Raw genomic sequence first — 20,600 nt, forward strand, 5'->3', positions numbered from 1 at the left:
GAATTCTAAAATGAAATTGCTTTCAAATAGATAGATAATAGATCAATAGAGGCTTAGTGAGGAAGAACCAACCCAATGGTTGACTTAATTAGACCACAATTTTTTAAATATTCTAAAATGTGTAGGATGTCAGGCCATTCAGATGTTTAAGATGAGTAGACACACCTGAATCTAGTGTCTTTCGTGGAAAGATTCCAGCAATAGGTGTTGGTTGAGGTTGAAGGATGTAACCTTTTCCCACACAACACTTTTATGGTTATCTGGAGAGTCTGATGACCCTTCTCAAGACTACCTTGAAAACTTGTTTTTAATTTTATAAGTCAGCAGTAGGTGGAATCAGGTCCAGCTGGTTCACACTGTGAGCAAAGGTATATGTCAAATAAAGACTCCTCCCCCTTTTTTGACACTAAAGCATATAAGCAAGGGTCAATAATGAATGAGACATTGCAGCCATTCACAGAGGTACAGTGGTTCATTCAAGACTGAATTCATCCTTCAACACAAACATGAAAATGGTGTCTAAGGGGCATCAAATGTTGGGCCTCATTTTGGCATTGATTGGGTTTGTGGGGACAATTCTTATCTGTGGTTTGCCAGCCTGGAGAGTGTCAGCTTTCGTTGGGGCCAACCTTGTGACTTTCCAAATTTATTGGGAAGGCTTATGGATGAACTGTGTAGTGGACAGCACAGGGGAGATGCAGTGTATGCCCTATGAATCTCTCCTTGCTCTTGATCAGGATCTACAGGCAGCTCGTGCCATGGTGGTCATCGCCATTGTTGCTGGAGTCACTGGAATTATGCTAGCTTTTGTAGGTGGGAAGTGCACCCACTTTGTTCCAAATGAGGAATCTAAGGCTAAAATTGCCATTGCTGGTGGAATCATGTTTATCATTTCAGGACTTCTTGTCCTTATTCCAGTTTGCTGGATTACAACTAGTATCATCAGGGACTTTTACAACCCTGCCCTCGTGGATGCCCAGAGGAGGGAACTGGGCTCTTCCCTCTACATTGGCTGGGCATGTGCTGGCCTGCTCTTTCTGGGTGGAAGTCTCCTCTGTAGCTCATGTCCACCAAAGGATGATTCTCCCTATCGTGTAACATATTCACAGGCCAAATCTGTTGACAGCAGCAAAGTTTACGTGTAAGACAAAAATTCAGTTAAGGTTTGGTCATTCTGGTTGAGACATTAATATATCTCAGGTAATGGACAATTTAATAATTTTAAACTGATCAGTGCCTATTATTTTTAAGTCTGTGAGGACTCTAAGGCTGACTGCTATCACCAGTGGCATGGATTTGTACTCTATTCCTGGACTAGAAATGTGACCATCTGGACTAGAAATGAACTAGTGTGCCGAACTAGAAATGCCACCATCGCTAACTTTTACAGCACTGACCTCATCAATGCCCTGAGGAGGGAACTGGGCACCTGTCACTTGTCAACTATTCAGTGTCTATTAACTTTGTCTGTCTGTGGTGAGTAAATATTCATAGAAATATTGGTCATGTTTTGTTGACAGAAATAAAAAAAATAAAGCAGTCTCATTTAAAACATCATAAAGGTGCATAGGTTTGAGTTTAATAATTTCCTTTTAAGTTGTTTTATTCAGAAATATGTTGTTTGCACTATGTGTATATATTGTACTTCTGTTTGTACTATATAATCCTGGAAATAACAAATATATACCCCTTTACTGTTACTGACATTTATATACTGCATAACCACTCTTGTGTATATGCCAAACCTTTGCAATTAGAGAATTGCTGTTTTGCAAAACTAACTGACCTGGATGCTTTATGATTTATAACCAAACTATATCTATAAAGGTTTTTTTTTTTTTAGCAATTTAGAAGTTTTCTGTTTTCTTGGGTGCTTGTGGAACTTTTTTTTATGTGTTCATTCATGTGGAAGCACTCTAGGGCAGAGCTAATTCCTTATCTGGTAATTATTAGATAATTCTGGAATTTCATATGTTTTTATTAAATATTTTATTTAATCTGTAATTTATTTCTGATTCTATTAATACATGCAATGTTCCTTGCGTTATGACATGTCAACAGATCAATCATACATGTAACCAGATTTTGGATTTGAGGTCTAGAGTTGATTACCTATACTAATGATTTTTAAAGAAGCTTAAATCTGTATGTTTAATCAAATATTTTATTAAGTCTGTACATTATTACCGATTCTATTATACATGTGATATTCCATGCATTATGACATATCAACAGATCAGTCATACATCTGACCACATTTTATTTGAATTCCAGAATGAATACCTATGCTATAGGTAAATCATTGTTTATAAAGATTTATAAAGAAACTTAAATCTATAATTTTATTAAAATAAAATATTAAGAAATGCAGGATGTTATAATGATTTAGCTATCAATAACTGAACTTCTGACTCTGAAAATTTGCATTTCTAGCCTCTGTTTATCCTAGCACAGATGCATCTGCATTTTGTGTTTGAACATGAAACAAAAATATAATTTTAATATTGTTTTAATTGTTTGCTCTTTCTTTTTTACTCTTTCTGGAAACTTTCAGATCAGAAATTTTAAGTTAGAGGCTGGATGTCTCAAATCATGTTTTCCTCCCTCCCATTTTAGTTCCATCTAGAGACACTGACAATCAAGAATGTTCTGAATATGTTTTCTTAGAAGTCCTCTGACAATCAAGAATGTTCTGAATATGTTTTCTTAGAAGTCCTCTGACAATCAAGAATGTTCTGAATATGTTTTCTTAGAAGTCCTGTGCTCAGCAAGAGCAGGAATCTAGTTCAACTGGAAAAGTATAATACTGGCTTCACACTGTGAGTAAAACCATATTTCAAACAAAAAGTCCTCCTTGTTTTTTTTTCTCATAACACTAGAGCAAATAAACAAGGATAAGTAAATGACTGTGGCATCACAGAAATTTACAATGGGCGTGGGAAACGTAGCTTTGGATTCTATGGGAATTCATCCTTGCAAAGCAAGCACGAAAATGATGTCTAAAACACAAATGCTGGGTTTAATTTTGGCACTGAGTTTACAGAAACAATTCTTATCTAATGCTTGTTTGCCCATGTCACTATCGCCTAGACATCTACTAACCTGGTCTTCCTGGGTGGAACTTTTCTCAGTAGTTCATGTCGAACAAAGGACAAGACTCCTTATCACAAAATGATCACAGGTAAAATCTGTGGACATCGGTTAAATGTAGGGGAGGTATATTCACTTTAACTTCAGTCACATTGAGTGCTTTATATTGCCTAAGTAATATAAAGCATCTGACAACTATAAATCTGTTAATATGAAATATATTAATAATCTGAAAGTACTCACAGTGTTTAAGTACAAACAGTGACATTTTGTTTGAAAGAAAAATAAATTTTAAGCTTTTTTAAATTCTATTTAAAACAGTTAACTCTGTGTTTTTTACTAAACGGGAAAGAATAGCCTGCCAATATAAAAATAAATCAATAATTTGCTTTTAAGTTACACAGAAATATTGTGTAACTCTTGTAATATGTTTCTTTTTTTAATCTATGTTTATGGTCTTCCTTTACTGCTTAAGCACTTAGTTATTACTGAACTATTGTGTTTTAAACGTTTAACGAAATAACTTGAATAATTTTTGCAATTAGAAAATGCAATTAGAACTCTAACCACATTTACAGATATTAAGAAATAAGTGTCATGCTCACGGACCAGTCCGTCCCCCGTTTCCCTGGCTACCTAACCACTTCCGTGTTTTCCCACTATCGTCTGTTCCCATGGTTCCCTGTCTCTTGCCCTTTTGCTGTTCCTCGTTTGTCCTTCATTAGTGTTCCTATTTAAAGCTTGGTGTTGGGTCTTGTGTTTGGTGGTCATTTTCTCAACCCGCTTCGATCTCGCCCATCTACGCCCCCCTGCATTTTTTTTTAATTAAATGTAATTTAGTTTTTAAATTTCTCTCTCTGTGCCCCAGGTTAGCTGCCTTCCCTGTTCGTGTTCTCTTGTTCTAGTTCTGTTCTCCCTACCGAAGTACTTCCCCCTATTTGTCCATGTTGTCTTCCCAATTTAGGTTCGCTAGGTTTATTCTGTTCCCTCCTCCGTTGTACTTTCTCACTGTTCTCTCGTTTACGTTACTTTTCCTATTCATTTTCGCCAGTCTTCTCTTTTCGCGTCAGGTGTTCTCCCATTGCTTCGTTTCTGTTTTAGGTTTCTTTTCCCGTTTTTATATACGAATAGTGTTTTGTCTGGTTTTCTTTTTAGTTCTGTTACGTGTTTTGTCTCTATTGTCTTTAGTCTAGCTAAATGTAGCCTGGTTCGGGGTACTCCCCTTCCTTTTCTTCTTCCTCGTTTGTCTTAGTTTTATGCTTCGTTGTTTTCTCGTTTGTCTTTCCTTAGTATTTTAGTTCCCAGGTTTAGTGTTCATCCTCACCCTGGGTAGCCTGTTTTGTTATATATTGTGTTCTGCTGGTGGTGTTAAACGTATCGTTCATTTGCACTGTCCGCTCTATAGTTTATGGCTTCCCCTGCTTTTGATTCAGCTCACTCGCATGTCAGAGGCGATGGTACTACTTATGTGTGTTCGCCCTCAACTTTCCACGTTACAATAAGCCATGTTTCACTAACTTGAGCATTAATAAGTGTGCATCAGATTTTCCGAATCATATGAAATGTATATCCGTAAAAATAATTGTAAATGTATTCGGTTTCTTGAAAAGTGCTATTTTAAATGTCAATTGTTATGTGATGTCAGATCTTCCCTTGTTCGACAAAGAATAAAACGATAACGTGATTTAAGTGTAATTGCACATGTATGTGTTGTCATGGTGCTTCAAGTACCCCGCTCAAGGAACATACCACCTACCACACACTCCTATCTACTCCCAGTCACCTGATTACTGACTGCCAGCACCTGGGACTTGTTTGCCTTTTTGTTTCTTCCCTATATAAAGCCCACAGGGACTCTCCTTCAGGACGGCAAGTTATAGCTTTCCCTTCAGCAGCCACACACGTTGAGTCGTTATTGCTAGCGTGTTTGCTTTTCTTTTTGTACTTTCAGCCAGCTCGACTCTACTCTTTTCGTCCATTTATTTATCTCTTATCCATTTGTTAATAATTATGGAGAATAAAGAAACTCTGCATTCATGTCTCGTTCTCTCCTAAGGACATACATTCGCCAAAATAAATAGGCCGCTTCAGAGTCCTGGGCCTAAACAGGCTGTGAAGAATTATCAAAATCAAATGTAATGTCGATGACTGTTTATGCAAAATATGCACTTATCCGGAAGGATTCATTTGCATATAGTGACCACCTTGATGCCAAGTTTGGTGTTTCTAGCTTTTACAGTCTTTACTGCACATTGCATTTTAGGCCAGAAAAATAATAAAAAGAAAGAAAAGAAAAAAACCTAACAATAGCAATAGGGCTCCAAGCAGTATGTGCAAATAAACAGGATGGTACTGGTGAAAGTTCAGCCAGGTAATTACTGTGGATAATTTACAGGAATTGTTTTACAGTGTAATTGCCCTACTGTCTTACGTATATTTCATTTCAACTCTTATGTGCATGATGATTATGGTTATGCTGGCATGACAAATATTTTGGACACCCCTCCTGACTTCATGCTGTGTTGTAGATGTATCGGTTCGTATCATGAACCCAGGTCCCCAGGCCTTTTTGGCTCTTGTTTCTTTTATTTTGCCTATCCCCAGTATATTTAAATATTTCTTGGTGTCTTTTTTACAAACTTTAATTTCATCTTCCCTTCTTCCAGCTCTTCAGCAATGCAACAATTTTAATTATTCGACTTTTCCTAAAAACTGGTCAAAAATTCAGAATACATGCACTTAGAAAAAGAGCATTTTCTGTGTTAGAACTCTTTTCCTCAAAGAGTTTAAATTGTTAATCATTGAATTGTTAAACATTTAAAGTGCTTTTTTTTAAAGATACAACAATGTGATTAATTCAAACTTGCAGTAAGGAAAACCTTTGCCTAATCTAAGAAGTTTGAGTTTTGTGAGCATAGGTGCACTCGAGTTTACTCAAAATAAGATGTGGTAAGTTGCCTTAGAATTTAAAGTTGACCACATTATATGAGGTGAGTACAAATACAATTTTTCCACCTTGGCTGTCCAATTTTTTTTTTCATTTTATTTTATTATTTATCATGAGTTACAAATCCTCTAATCTCTATAGAGTCCATATGTCTCAGCCCAGTGGACTTGCCCACTGCCACATACACACACACACACACATACACACACACACCACACCTTCCCTATTCCATATCACTTGATTATTGTGTGCCTGTACCTGTCCCTTGTATGCCTTTTATTTCTACCTTTATTTAAGCCTACAGGAATGCTCATCCAGTTCTGCACATTGTTCCTTGCTATTGAATTCGAGAAGATGTCTCAAGTATTACTGCTGCATCAAAATGCCCCATGTTCTACTGCCAACGCTGTTTATTTCCATTTGATTTTGGCCAGCTTGGTGCTGTGATCTAGGTTTTAATGGAGAATGCTAATGGAGAATAAAAACACTCCAAACATGCATCTCACTCCCTCCCTTCCACATGACACCACATAAGTAAACATTAACCCTTTGCCATTCCAACTCCCAAATCATGAAATTCAGTAATTACATGAATAAATTTTAAATATCTTGCTCCCCAATAACTCCACAAAATCAAGCAACCATGTGTTGCTTCATACATGTCTATACATTTTCATTTTAGCAACACAAACAGTCCTATTAACAGTTCAGTCTCAGCAGCTACAGCCAACCATAGTGTATATATTACATCTTTCAATATGGTCTAAAACAGAATTAATTTTTAAAAAGAATTTTAAATAGTTATTGATTTGGTTTTGTCACAATCATCTAGAGACCCTGAAAATGTCCACAGTCCAGTTTTCCATATATATATATATATATATATATATATATATATATATATATATATATATATATAGAGAGAGAGAGAGAGAGAGAGAGAGAGAGAGAATTTAAATTCTGGTTAGGCTGATGAGGCTTAGTAAGGAAGAACCAACCCAATGGTTGTTTTAATTTGACCAGAATTGTTTAAATATTCTAAAACGTGTAGGATGTCAGGCCATTCAGGAACTAGACATATTATTCCAGTGAGATCACACTAATAGTCACATTAAAGATATTATGTGCTAGGCTCCTCCCCCTTTTTTGACACTAAAGCATATAAGCAAGGGTCAATAATGAATGAGACATTGCAGCCATTCACAGAGGGACAGTGAAACATCTGGGACAGTGGTTCATTCAAGACTGAATTCATCCTTCAACGGAAACATGAAAATGGTGTCTAACGGGCGTCAAATGCTGGGCCTCATTTTGGCATTGGCTGGGTTTGTGGGGACAATTCTTATGTGTAGTTTGCCAGCCTGGAGAGTGTCAGCTTTCATTGGGGCCAACCTTGTGACTTTCCAAATTTATTGGGAAGGCTTATGGATGAACTGTGTAGTGGACAGCACAGGGGAGATGCAGTGTTTGCCCTATGACTCTCCCCTTGCTCTTGATCAGGATCTACAGGCAGCTCGTGCCATGGTGATCATCGCCATTATTGCTGGAATCTCTGGAATTATGCTATCTTTTGTAGGTGGGAAGTGCACCCACTTTGTTCCAAATGAGGAATCTAAGGCTAAAATTGCCATTGCTGGTGGAATCATGTTTATCATTTCAGGACTTCTTGTCCTTATTCCAGTTTGCTGGATTACAACTAGTATCATCAGGGACTTTTACAACCCTGCCCTCGTGGATGCCCAGAGGAGGGAACTGGGCTCTTCCCTCTACATTGGCTGGGCATGTGCTGGCCTGCTCTTTCTGGGTGGAAGTCTCCTCTGTAGCTCATGTCCACCAAAGGATGATTCTCCCTATCGTGTAACATATTCACAGGCCAAATCTGTTGACAGCAGCAAAGTTTACGTGTAAGACAAAAATTCAGTTAAGGTTTGGTCATTCTGGTTGAGACATTAATATATCTCAGGTAATGGACAATTTAATAATTTTAAACTGATCAGTGCCTATTATTTTTAAGTCTGTGAGGACTCTAAGGCTGACTGCTATCACCAGTGGCATGGATTTGTACTCTATTCCTGGACTAGAAATGTGACCATCTGGACTAGAAATGAACTAGTGTGCCAAACTAGAAATACCACCATCGCTAACTTTTAAAGCACTGACCTCATCAATGCCCTGAGGAGGGAACTGGGCACTTGTCACTATCACCTACACATCTGCTGACTTGCTCTTCCTTTTCTTGGTAACTCACATCCAACAAAGGGCAAGACTCCTTATCACAAAATGATCCCAGGTTAAACTTATGGACATCAGTAAAGTTTACATATGTGAGGGATATTCCCTTAAACTTCAGTCACACTAAGTGCCTTATATTGCCTAGGTGATATAAAATTTTTGTCAATTGAATTATATCTTCATCGTTAACTATATGTGTTTTTTACTAAGCAAGAAAGAATAGTCTGTCAATATGGAAAAAAATTCTTTTAAGCTATACAGAAATATTGTTTACCTCTAGCAATATGTTTTTCTAAACTGTGTTCATGTTCTACTTTTACTGTTTAAGCACTTAGCTTCATGTATGTGTCTTTGGCAATCACTGAACTACTGTTTTAATCATTTAACTAAGTTTTGCTTTCAAACTGAAGTGCATCTAACCGCATTTACATAAATTGTTAAGAAATAAGGCATGTATCAATAATTTTTTACAAATTTGTGTCAGTGGTCCATTTTTATGTACTGTTTAAGCATTCAGATTCATCTTTACATCTACGTGCTTGTTGTCATTATTACCTCCGTGTTTGCTTTTTTTTGTGCTTTCAGCCATCTCAGTTCTGTGCTCTTTGTTTATCTTTATTTAATTATGGAGAATAAAGAATCTCCTTATCCATAATTTTGTCTCACTCCCTCACGTTTTTGTTTTCTTGAGACAGAAATGATTTGCTATTGCAGAAAATCATATTGGCAGAAATGTATGCAGTAGCCTAAAACAATGTAAAAGTATTGTTAGTTTAATAAAACCATAATGATACATAGCAGTAATATTAGCCTATTAAAAAATAGCATAATCTGGTTGAATAAGCCTTTGTGGAAGCCAGCATTTTAACATGGGTGTTCTTATGGATAAACCCTGAACTCCACTGTGAATATGCATGTGACTTCATTCTGGTTATTCCTCGAGATTTCTAGGCCACTCTAACCCTCATCAGTGATGTAGTCAGCATTGGTTTAATAATTAAGGTCAGACAGATACACAGATGATACTTTGACCAAGAGGACCACTATCCAAACCTCTGCAATGGAAAAACAGCTGGGGTAGTCTATATCTTTGCAGGTGTACTGTGCCTGATGGCTGTGAGCTGTGCTTCCACAGTCCACTAGCAACAAATGTGACAAAAGGGGAGAAGGGGCCCTTCATATAGGATGTGTAACTGGCTTCCAGTTACAGGTGGAGGCATATTGATCTTCACATAATCCAGATGCTGCTAATAATTGGAACCAAATAACACTCTTCAAGATGTGAGTTTAGTAACTGAAGAAGCACAAACTTGTACAAGGCTGAACTAAAGCTGCTCCAGCAAGAGCCAATTTGTCCGCTTTGGTTGACCTGAGGAAAAAAGATTTGTTTTATTTTTCTTGTTGTGGCTGTATAAATATGAATAGCCCATAATTGCTAAAGTTAGACCAAAGTAAATTATCATTATCACTCTTTGATAGGATTGCCCCATGGGACACAGTGAGGGGCAGGCCAGAGCTGTTAAAAAAAGTGATACAAATCAATGCCCTGTTGTCACATTTCCATCAGCTTGTGCAATATTTCCTTACATTATGCTATCATTGAACTTATCTTAGCTTGCTATCTGTCTATCATATAGACAGCTATAGGAAAGAAGCTAACAGCTAATCTCAGTGTAATGTGGGTGTTTCTTTCTAGTTTTCTAGCTTTGGACATGAGCTGCTAGCTATATAGGTACATGTCTTTTACAGCAGTGTTAAGATCAAGATGCACAATCATACTAATTTACAAGAAACTGGGCTATATTTTCAATAATGTTTTAGCTGTTAGTATAAGTTACTGTTATACTAACAATACAGTTTTTTATGTAATTAACCTTAAAACAATTCCCAAATTTCTTTGTGATTAAATGACCATATTTAATGGGGTGGGAGGACTGGAGGGCCTTTTTTCAGATTAGAGCAAATGCCCCTCCAAATGTTTGTGCACATCCCTGATGGAGGAGTAATCTCATCTTTGTTGTAGGCCTTGCTGGTTTATGGGAATTGCATTCAAAGGTAAAGCTTTATCAGATTCAGAATTTTAACATTTCAAAATGCAATCCAAAGGAAATAGTATCAATAAGCATAATTATATTACATATGACATGTGAACAACTTGTTTTAGTGCCCAGGTTTGTTGTTTTCAAAATAAAAAACTGAAGGGCTGGACTTGTTTTTGAAATCCATTCCTGAAGGGCTAGAGTCCAGCACGCTTTGGGAAATTCCATTGCTCAATTATACTTAATACAACATAATGTTTTGGCCATTGGCAGAATGATGTTTATTTAAACTGAAGCCTCTTTTTTGAACTATGGTCTCTTAGCCTGTTAAAGCACAACAACTATCTTTCAGTTAATGGGTGAAAACAACCTACTGAACAGAAGACGCAATACTTTCTCAACTAAACAAATGGCAGATGGCATATGTTATGGAATAAAATAACTTTACCAATTCAATACCATTCATAAAAAGACAGAAAAGACTGTTCTGCTGCCAGGTTTTTAACTTTGTTACATACCTCACTATTACCCAGGCATTATGGAGATACTCACTGGAAGCTTATTAAAAGCTTACACATCACATGATGGTATTTATAGAAGAAAAACCAGGGAAATTCTTTCAGACAATCATCTTGAAACTACAAACTTCAGATAGGAGGTTTTATGAATCTAAAGTTAAAACCCTTACATTGGTTCCAATAAACAGCACCTTGTACCAACACAACATGAAGAAATAATGCACGTCTGCCAAAAAACCCCATAAACTGTTAGAATCTCTTTCCTGTCTACAGTAACCAACTATCTACAGTACTAGTTCACTTTCATACTCATATGGTTAACTGTCTAGGCTATATCTAACATACTAGCATCCGAGAATCACACAAGTAGTTCTAGAAATTCTAAAGTAAAAAAAAAAAAAGAATAATCAAATTAAAATACATAAAAACAGAAAATAAATAAATAAACATTAAAGAAAACTAAATCTTAAAATATGCCCGGGGTCATTGAGGCTTTTGACTGATTGCTAACAGCTTGCTATAATCAACAAAGAAATATGGTATGCTATAAAGTTTATTATTGTTTAAACAAGCCAAGCTTTAAAAAAAAAACTACTCAGCATATACAAAACTTACTTACTGGTGGCTTCTGGCAACTGGCTGGTGGCTTCTGGCCTTGATGTGTTTGTTTGGGTGTCCCAGATTGTACAAAATATATGTACTGGTGGTAATGTATAAAAGAATGTTTAGTATAGAACTGGTTGTAGTGTTTACAGTGTACAGTGTCACTCAGATATTGAATAGTTAAGTGGTCTGTATTTTGTGTGTTTTCCTGGTTTAATCCCCAAGGTTTTCTGCTCAGTAAGTGTCTGCAAGAAGTATAAATAGAGTTTGTGGGGACATTTACTCATTTTCACACCCCAGTCAGCACCCACTCAAGAAACCATTCACACCAATCACAATTCACAACTACTTCCTTGTTCACAATCACCTGTTTATTGCTCCCCATCATTCTTTCTCCTATTGAACCCCCACAGGTGCTCTTCTGTAGCACTTCACAGTTTATCTGCAAAGCCGGTCCTGACTCACATGCAAGTCTATCGAGCATTGTTCAATTCCACATCTATTGAATTACTCATACACTTATTTAAGTATTGTTTTGTTTTCTTTAATAAAATCCTGCTATTGACTATATCTCTTGCCTCTCACTCCTGTGCTCAGCAAGGTCATACCCATGTAACAACTTGGCTTAATCATTAAACAACAATGCTGAGAAACCAGGAAAAGACCACAGGAGCAAGACATTGAGTCATCCCTAGAGGGGGGTAATTCTCAAAATGCAGTTAACAATTTTATATATAACAGATGGGTGGTACATATATTAGAATATTCCCATTTATGATGGGGCCTTCATGGACTCCAAAGTTTAATGGGGAGTAAATTGAGAAGAGCATGGTGTTTCAGGGGTGGTTGAGTATGCAAGAATCAATGTTTGACATGCAGTCATTCTGAGAATGGTTAAAAGGTGTGTATGTTAATTAGTCATTTGTAGGGAGAAGCTAAACAGGAGATATTGGCTTTAGAAGCTATAGAATGGTCAATAGCAAAAAATATTTTGGAATGTTTATGAAGCATTTATGTGAACTAGTTCATAATTCAAAGTTTAATTGAACAACTGAACTTGCACAAGTAGAGGCATTTTGTCCATTATCAATGATGTGTATGATCTACTTGGATTCATAGCATCATGTGTCTTTACTGCAAAGCACATCCTGCAGGAGTTATGTAAGATGAACTTCAGATAGGATGAAAAGATTTCATATGATTACTTTCAGCAGTGGCAACGGTGGCTAATGAAAAAAACAATAAACAATAAACAGCACTTTAGAATCAGTTAATGCATCAAACCAGTGGGCTTTGGAGAAATCTTCTCAATGACACCACTTTGTGATGCAAGTGTCAAGGGCATATGGCACTGTGTTTTACCTTAGGATCACTAATGTTCAAAAAAGTGAATATGGCATTTATTATAGGAAAGTGAAGAGTAGCAGCAATCAAACAAATTACCACACCAAATGATAGATTTGACTACATCTTTAATGGTAGTAGGTATGAAAAAGATACTTTTGTGAGCTACAGCTTCAACTAATTCAGCATTTTGAACTCTTAGCACTTCAGTCTTGAACTACATTAAAAACTACATTAAAAAAAACAAAAAAACAAACAAACAAGCAATTTCAGATGTTTGTGGCCAATGAATTTAAAGCCATTAGGGAAGCATTGACTGTTAGACAGTGGGATTATCAATGAGAGCCATAGTCTTTGGGCAGCTCCTAAAGTCCTTGTTAAAAAGAGGGCTAGTACCCTTCAGTTTTGCATTTACTAAGTTTTAAACTTAATGACATGAACCGCAGAGGTTCTTACCCCCTTACTCACATTTAGGAATCTTTTGCTTCTTTGAAGAAGTTAATTAGGAAAAGACAGCATTTAAAGCTCAAATGGAGTTATTTCAGTTTAATAGAATTTCACTGGGCCTTTCTAATAGCACAGGTACATTTCAGAGGTTGGTGGAAAGTTCTCATAAGGACCATAATTTTGAAATCCTGATGGTGTTTCATTTATAGTTCATCACCTTCAGGCTACTACTGATGTTTTATTTAAAAAATGTGTAAAATTGGCCGCCCCACTGAATTGTTTGGGGTACCATGGCCCTAAGACCACCAGCGGTATCCCAGGGAATTGGGTGCTGGAGGAGACCCAGGAACAAGTATTTCAGCTATTAAAGGACAAGCACATACAAGCACCCATACTGCCATATGCAGATTAAGACACCATTTTACAAATGTTACACTGACATCTGAAAAGTTCTAAAAGGCTTTGTTTATTTTTACAGAGGTCTGGCAACTCTGAGGATGTCTCCAATACATACTTTTCTCCCCTCTCAGTTACAGCTACACTGACTAATCATGGGTGTCTGAGAGCTCATGCATAAGAAGAGGGCTGATAGCTCTATCCTCTGTATATTACATTGCCCCCTGACGTTGTATGAGCCACAGCTCAAAAAGATGCAATGATTGGCCTTCATGTGCTTTGAAGGAAGCATGTGACAACCCTCAGCTTCCCAGGTTGGTAGCTGAAATATGATGGGGGAGAATAACCTGGTGGTGGGAATTGGCAAACAAATAAATAAATAAGGAACATAAAAGAGTAAATAAATAAAAATGAATTTGTGATATAAATATCACAAATAAATAAATGTAGCATAAAATGCTGAAATAAATGAATAAATATATACTTATGAGAAGAAATAAATAAACAATAAATAAGTATTCTATTATATACTATTATTATATAGTATTCTATTATATAGTATTATATAGGGTTCTACCTGTCTGTTCACAGTTCATGGTTTGGATTTATACAGGGTGAATATATTGTAACAACTATATCTATCAGGTTGTTTTCTTTGGCAATGATGAAAAGCTTTAGCCCCATTACTACTATAGCAATTAATTCAGGTCACTTAAAACTATGCTTGATAGAACATTTCTTAAAAACAGAACTGAATTCAGCATAAAAGGGCTACCTTTTTAGTTTGAGGAACAAAAAAATTAAAAATCGTTGTCTGGTGATTATTTTTTGTGTAAGTAGAGATTAAAAGTCAGGAAGTGGAGTTTTTTGTTGTATGGATGTTTGAAGCCTTATCAGCCCCCTGCTCCCCATTCTTGGATGAGGATCAGTATGCAGTTGCAAGAATCAAGTCTAACTGGAAAGGTAACAAACAGGTTTCATCCAGTGAGCAGGTACTTGCTACTCAAAGACTCTACCCTAATGTTTCCTTGACACTAAAGCATATAAGCTATGGTCAACAACTAAATGAGAGCGACATTTGAAGACTGCCCACGAAACATATCTTTGGTTGTAGCCTAAATCTCTCTTTTCAGTCAAACAAGAAAATGGTGTCTAAAGAACGTCAAATGCTGGGCATCATCCTGGCATTGATTGGATTTATTGGGACCATTATTATCTGTGGTTTGCCAGCCTGGAAGATGTCAGCTTTCATTGGAGCCAACATTGTGACTTCTCAAGTCATTTGGGAAGGCCTTTGGATGAACTGTGTCATTGAAAGCACAGGCCAGATGCAGTGTAAGGTCTATGACTCTGTTCTTATCCTTCCTCAGGATCTACAAGCAGCACGCGCATTGGTGGTCATCGCCATTGTTGCTGGACTCTTTGGAATAATTCTAGCTATAGTTGGTGGGAAATGCACCAGCTTTGTTCCAAATGAGAGCTCTTCAGCTAAAATTGCCATTGCTAGTGGTGTTGTTTTCATTGTTGCAGGACTTCTTGTCCTAATTCCGGTGGCTTGGACCACAAATGCCATCATCAGGGACTTTTACAACCCTGCCCTCGTGGATGCCCAGAGGAGGGAATTGGGCGCTTCCCTCTACATCGGCTGGGCATCTGCTGGCCTGCTCTTTCTGGGTGGAGGTCTACTCTGTAGCTCTTGTCCACCAAATGATGACACTCCCTATCATGTAACATATTCACCAGCCAAATCTGTGGACAGCAGCAAAGCTTACGTATGAGTTTTTTAATTCACTTGAGTGATTATTATTTTAGGCAATGGACAATTTATCAGTTGTAAGTCATCCATTGTCATTTAATATTAAGTCTGTCATTGGTGAGTAAACTCAAAGTACTAAAAGACAATGGACATTTTCTCTTTGAAGAAATGAATGTTTTTGCTGATCAAGAAGAACTTACAATACAAAAAAAGGCTCAAATTTAATCATTTGAATAGAACCTGTTTTATAACAGTATTTTCTATTATATTTTAATACTTTATGTACTTTAAGATTTTGTATAAGCGCTCAGTCTCATGTATATGGAAAATTTTGGGGAATCACTGAATTACTTTCTTATCTAATTAATTTAAACTCTTTGTGGCTCATAGATGAACTGAAATCAGAATTATAACTTCATTTAAATAAACTATGAACACATCCACTGACACACGCACGCGCGCACACACACACACACACAGACACACACACACACACACACACACACACACACACACACACACACATCACCATCAATAACCTGATTATTAACCTCGGTTATCTGTTTCTTATTTGTCTTCTCAATTTAAGACCACAAGTTCTCTCCTAGGTAGAGGCATGGTAAAAAGTGCAATAGTTGTAATTGTGTCAGGAACAACAATGTAGATGTTTGACACAGAATTTTTACACAGGTCTGCCATCTAAAAATAATCAGCAAAAATGTTCCCACAATCGGAAACGTAGTGAGCTAGAGAAAGGCTAATTCAAATTGTGCAGCAACCAATCTCTAAACTGTACCTCTGGCTCTATGTTTTTGGATAGCAACCCATCAAATATAGACTGTGTCTATATATGACATATGTGTGACATATGCATGACCCCTATGACATGTACATAATAAATATATAAGATAGGTTGTTGTGGAAATTTACTTCGCTTCGCTTTTCTTTGCTTTGTGTTTCTATAGTCACAGCATAACAGTCCGTAGATAGGCGTGAGAGCCAAGGACATCAGCGGCTCACATGCTGTTCTACCCATAGAGATAGAAGAAGACTGTCCTAACCGTAGAGATAGAAGATGCCACCTGCGCTCAGGCTAACCAAAACATAAAGTTCAGATACCTTGTAGGAGCTGTTTTTTCTTTTTTCCTTCTTTTCTTCTCTGTGTATAAGGGGAGGGGGACTTGTACTGCGGGTCAGTTCTCTTTCTCTGTTATACAGGGGACAGAACTCAATAAACGTTTTACTACTCAATGCATAAGGCTGTCTGTGTTTGTTGTGCTCTCATTTTTTCACCACATAGGTGTACTTAACAAGTTTGTTGTTCTGAATAAAGTGGCTTGCAAGTGGGTGTCCATTAGATTTTGTTTCAGAAAAACTGTAATAATTGATGTTAATAATTGTGTTAATAATAATGTGGCATGTTTTTGAGTTTTTCTTTATTCTTTGAACAATTTCACCTCACAGAAAGGTTACATTTCACTGTTGTTTTCAGTGTAAGATTGAGTTAATGAACCCCACAACCCTTTTTTAATAGCATCTCCTGCTTATCTTTACTGGGATTCCCAATAATTCTGGAGGGCACTGTTAAATAAATGATTTGAAATTATTCTGAAAGTACAAATATCTCAACATTTTACTTAAGTACATGTAACTGAGTAAATATAAAAGAAATATTACCCAAATTGGTGTGTAAGTGTGTGACTAGTGTAAATAAAATTGTAATTGATACAATCTGATTGGTTGTTGATTATGTTTTACATTATGAGCAGATGTGTATAAGATTTGTGTTTTGGGGAGGAAACTATGGTTGTCTAACAGAAGAAAACACTTTTGGAAATAAAGTGAAAGCTGCATTTCAAAAACATCTTTGTTTTGATATCAATCAGGAAAAGTAAGTATTACCTAAATCATGCATTAATGTCAGTATGTCACATTTTTTTTCAATCTATCTTTGTAGTTACATTTAGGTCAGCTACTGCAATGTGACTCGAAACTACTTATCGTGACAGCACATAGTTCACATAGTAGAATTGTAGCATGACAGAGGATGTTCCTGTAGGTGTCTTCTACATTTAAATTCTAGTCAGTTTTTCTATATTTAAACCCTACACAACTTTGTGTAGGGCAAGAGACATATCTATTCCATCTCTGATGTGGTCTGGTGATTGATCAAACCTTATGATTGAACAATGGGTCCAGTTTTGTACATAAAAACCATATTCATCCAAACACATACTTCATCTTCCAGGTGCACAGAAACACAAATAGCATGAGAAATCTTGAATACTGTGAGTTAGGCAGCAATTTTTGTAGCCATGGTTTGAATATTTAAAAATTCATCTCATGGAGAACTGACTGAAAACTTATTTTCCAGATCACTCATGTGGTTTGATCAGTTTTTGCTTTTGAAAACAGGAGCAGAACAACTGATGGATAAATGAAAATGCTTTGTGCTTACAAACCTATACGTAACTGTGCCATACTGTGCTTACAAACCTATACTTAAACACAAGGCTGAGACTTAGACTTAAACACAGCCCTCAAACCCAACCCCCTTCACCACCGCATCCCCTACTAAGATATGCAACCTATGTCTCAAAAAACATGGTCCACCCATATTGTGAGTAGCTAGAAAAAGAATGCAGTTTGACTAGTAATGTGTAAGTTTAAACCAATGAAGGTATGGTCTGTTCAGCAACACCTCCTCTCTCTTTCTTTTCTCTTTAGTTTGGGTTAGTTTAGCTTAGTTCTTGATCATTTAGTGTCCAGGTGGATACTCTACTAAGTATGTAAAATAGAGCATAGACAGAAGTAAAACTATGAAGTCAAGCAAAGAGGAGAGTGAGATAATGAGAACTGCAAGGTGTGAATGAGGAAAGAAGAGAGTTTTAGGTAACAGCAGCACAGACCAGCAGATAGCCAAAGCACAGTGCAAATAATTAATTGGAGACCTGCTGTAATTTGTATATAAGGATCCACAAAGAATGACCTCACAGCGCATGCAGATGGTAGGCAGTGCCCTTGCGCTGGTGGGTTGGGTGGGTGTTCTGCTGTGCTGCAGCATGCCGATGTGGCGCGTGGCCACCATCATGGGCACAAATATTGTCACCTCAAACATTATATGGGAGGGCATTTGGATGGCTTGTGTGGGACAAAGCACAGGTCATATTCAGTGCAACTCTTACGACTCCATGATGACCCTCAGCTCTGATTTGAAGGCTGCTCAGGTCTTCACAGTGGGATCCATTCTGACAGGTGCACTGGGCCTCATCCTAGCCCTCATCGGAGGAAAATGCAGTCGCTTCCTGGACTATAGAGGTGAGGGAATGAAAAATCGAGTTGCCACTGCTGGTGGGGTCCTACTGATCAGTGCTGGACTGTTATGTTTTATTTCTGTCTCTTGGTCTACTGGTGCTGTTGTTCAGATGTTCCACGACCCACAGATGACGGCTACCCAGCATAGAGATATTGGCGGCGCTATCTATGTTGGTTGGGGTGCTTCCATCCTGCTGTTGCTGGGTGGAGGTGTACTCTGTGCCACTTCCTGTCCCCTAAAGGCAGAATATGAGGGCCCCTCAGTCAAATACATGATTGTACACTCATCCCAGGCCAGAACTACTGTAGGATGTTCACAACGAGTGTGGATCACTGAACCAGCACAAAATGGAACATTATCAGTGAGTTCTCAGAGGAGTGATAGAGCATCAGCCAATCATCAAAGGGACAGACCTATCTCTGCAGCATCTAGGCGGATCAGCGCATCAACTACAAAATCTAAGCTTACCTCAGAAAAGTCCATGGTAGAGTATGAGCACAGTCGGGGGCTGTCCACAAAATCCCAGATGATTTACACAGGCTCTGATCACAGCTCAGCAACTGAGATATATGAGCCAGTTTCAACAAATAATGAAAAGACTTATATCTAATTTTAAAAAGGTCTTCCAAGGACAACTAAAGTGCATGTAGAATCTAATTTGATTCCAAGGATACTGACGAAGGAATAATGACCTTGAACATTAATTCTAATAAAGCGATGTAAATTCATCATACAACAGGGTTTACTAACATATTTGAGAATTACATATCATGTTGTTATTAATACTTGTGTAAATTGAGCAAAAATGTATCTACAATGGTCTATATTCAGTTTTTAAGGGTCACTTAATCTGAATATTAAAGTATGATCTATAAATGTGGCTTAAAATACTCAAATGTATCAATGTATAAAAATTAACTGTATTGATTATATTTATTTCCTTTTATTACATATAAAAAACTTTGAGGGACAGTTTATGAGAGAGGAATTGGCAAATTTAACTGTCCCACAATTTAACACACATTATATAATAAGGCAAAGTTCCATGATCTAACTAGAAATCTGTGATCTAGCATGTATTTGTCAGATACAATCAAGTCACACCTAATGGACAAACAGAATATATCAGGCTATATCTTGAGACCACTTGGGCATTGTTTTGAATAAATTAATAAACAGAATCAAAACTCTTGTTTTTATAGAACATAACTCCAACTCTGGTGAGTAAAAAAGCTCCAAGTGTGCCTACTGGCTGCTTCCAGTTACGATGAACACAATTGGTCTGACAAGCCTCTTTGCTTTCTCTCCTGCATTACCCTTTCACAACAGGCAAAACCGGTTCAACAGAAAGTGATCTCACAGGAGTGGTTTGCATTTCATGAGGACATTGAGTAAGTTTCACTGTAAGTCATGGAAGTTTCCTGTGTGATTTTGGGCATGCAATTACAACATTTGCATATGAACAATGTATTAAGATATGTTTGTTGTCTGAATATTGTATAAATAAAGTACTTTTTAAACACATTTCATCTTCTTTCAGCACCTGAAAATCTATTTGTATCTGTCAGTATATTAGACCATGCTTTTTTGATTCATTTTTACCCTAATTCAATATCTAAAACTGCTGGAATTACACTGAGATGGGTACACCTTGGGTAAAAATAATTTGGTAGATAAAGAAAAGAAGGAAAACAAAATAGGAAACAATGTCTAAGGACATAGAAGTGGTTCAAGAAGTGATTTAATTTTGGTCTTCTGTACAGCTTCAACCTTTGGAACTCTGTTTGGACAATTTCACTGTCAGGTATTTAGAAGTTTAAAAGGAGGAAACCTATTGTTTTGAACAACTGTCTATAGGGAACGTTAGGTGACAACTTACCTTAGCTTTCTCCAAATATAGGATTATGCAAAT

General features: G+C 37.0%; 4 protein-coding genes across 4 annotated transcripts; all 4 read left to right on the plus strand.

The window, feature by feature from the left end:
- Positions 1–349: 349 nt before the first annotated feature.
- On the plus strand, positions 350–3,081 carry LOC113574153 (claudin-4-like). Its single transcript, XM_081719276.1, has one exon. The coding sequence runs from the start codon at positions 507–509 to the stop codon at positions 1,143–1,145; it is 639 nt and encodes a 212-aa protein (XP_081575402.1). The 5' UTR covers positions 350–506; the 3' UTR covers positions 1,146–3,081.
- A 4,195-nt stretch (positions 3,082–7,276) lies between these two features.
- Positions 7,277–8,870, plus strand: LOC113574206 (claudin-4-like). Its single transcript, XM_027004965.2, has one exon. It carries the CDS (start codon positions 7,307–7,309, stop codon positions 7,943–7,945), a length of 639 nt encoding a protein of 212 aa, XP_026860766.2. The 5' UTR covers positions 7,277–7,306; the 3' UTR covers positions 7,946–8,870.
- Positions 8,871–14,644: 5,774 nt separating this feature from the next.
- LOC113574108 (claudin-4-like) lies at positions 14,645–17,218 on the plus strand. Its single transcript, XM_027004792.2, has 2 exons — positions 14,645–15,388; positions 16,338–17,218. The coding sequence occupies exons 1-2, from the start codon at positions 14,762–14,764 to the stop codon at positions 16,356–16,358; spliced, it is 648 nt and encodes a 215-aa protein (XP_026860593.2). The 5' UTR covers positions 14,645–14,761; the 3' UTR covers positions 16,359–17,218.
- A 906-nt stretch (positions 17,219–18,124) lies between these two features.
- LOC113575043 (claudin-4-like) lies at positions 18,125–20,348 on the plus strand. Its single transcript, XM_027006340.3, has one exon. It carries the CDS (start codon positions 18,357–18,359, stop codon positions 19,296–19,298), a length of 942 nt encoding a protein of 313 aa, XP_026862141.2. The 5' UTR covers positions 18,125–18,356; the 3' UTR covers positions 19,299–20,348.
- Positions 20,349–20,600: the final 252 nt, after the last annotated feature.

The sequence above is a fragment of the Electrophorus electricus genome, chromosome 8 (genome assembly GCF_041902795.1).
Source record: "Electrophorus electricus isolate QZ-2024a chromosome 8, ASM4190279v1, whole genome shotgun sequence".
NCBI lineage: Eukaryota > Metazoa > Chordata > Actinopteri > Gymnotiformes > Gymnotidae > Electrophorus > Electrophorus electricus.

Coding starts and splice junctions, on each gene's coding strand:
- LOC113574206 (XM_027004965.2), top strand. CDS start 7,307: ATGAAAATGGTGTCTAACGGGCGTCAAATGCTGGGCCTCATTTTGGCA.
- LOC113574108 (XM_027004792.2), top strand. CDS start 14,762: ATGGTGTCTAAAGAACGTCAAATGCTGGGCATCATCCTGGCATTGATT. Junction 15,389..16,337: donor TGGACAGCAGCAAAGCTTAC/GTATGAGTTTTT, acceptor GTGTTTCTATAG/TCACAGCATAACAGTCCGTA.
- LOC113575043 (XM_027006340.3), top strand. CDS start 18,357: ATGACCTCACAGCGCATGCAGATGGTAGGCAGTGCCCTTGCGCTGGTG.
- LOC113574153 (XM_081719276.1), top strand. CDS start 507: ATGAAAATGGTGTCTAAGGGGCATCAAATGTTGGGCCTCATTTTGGCA.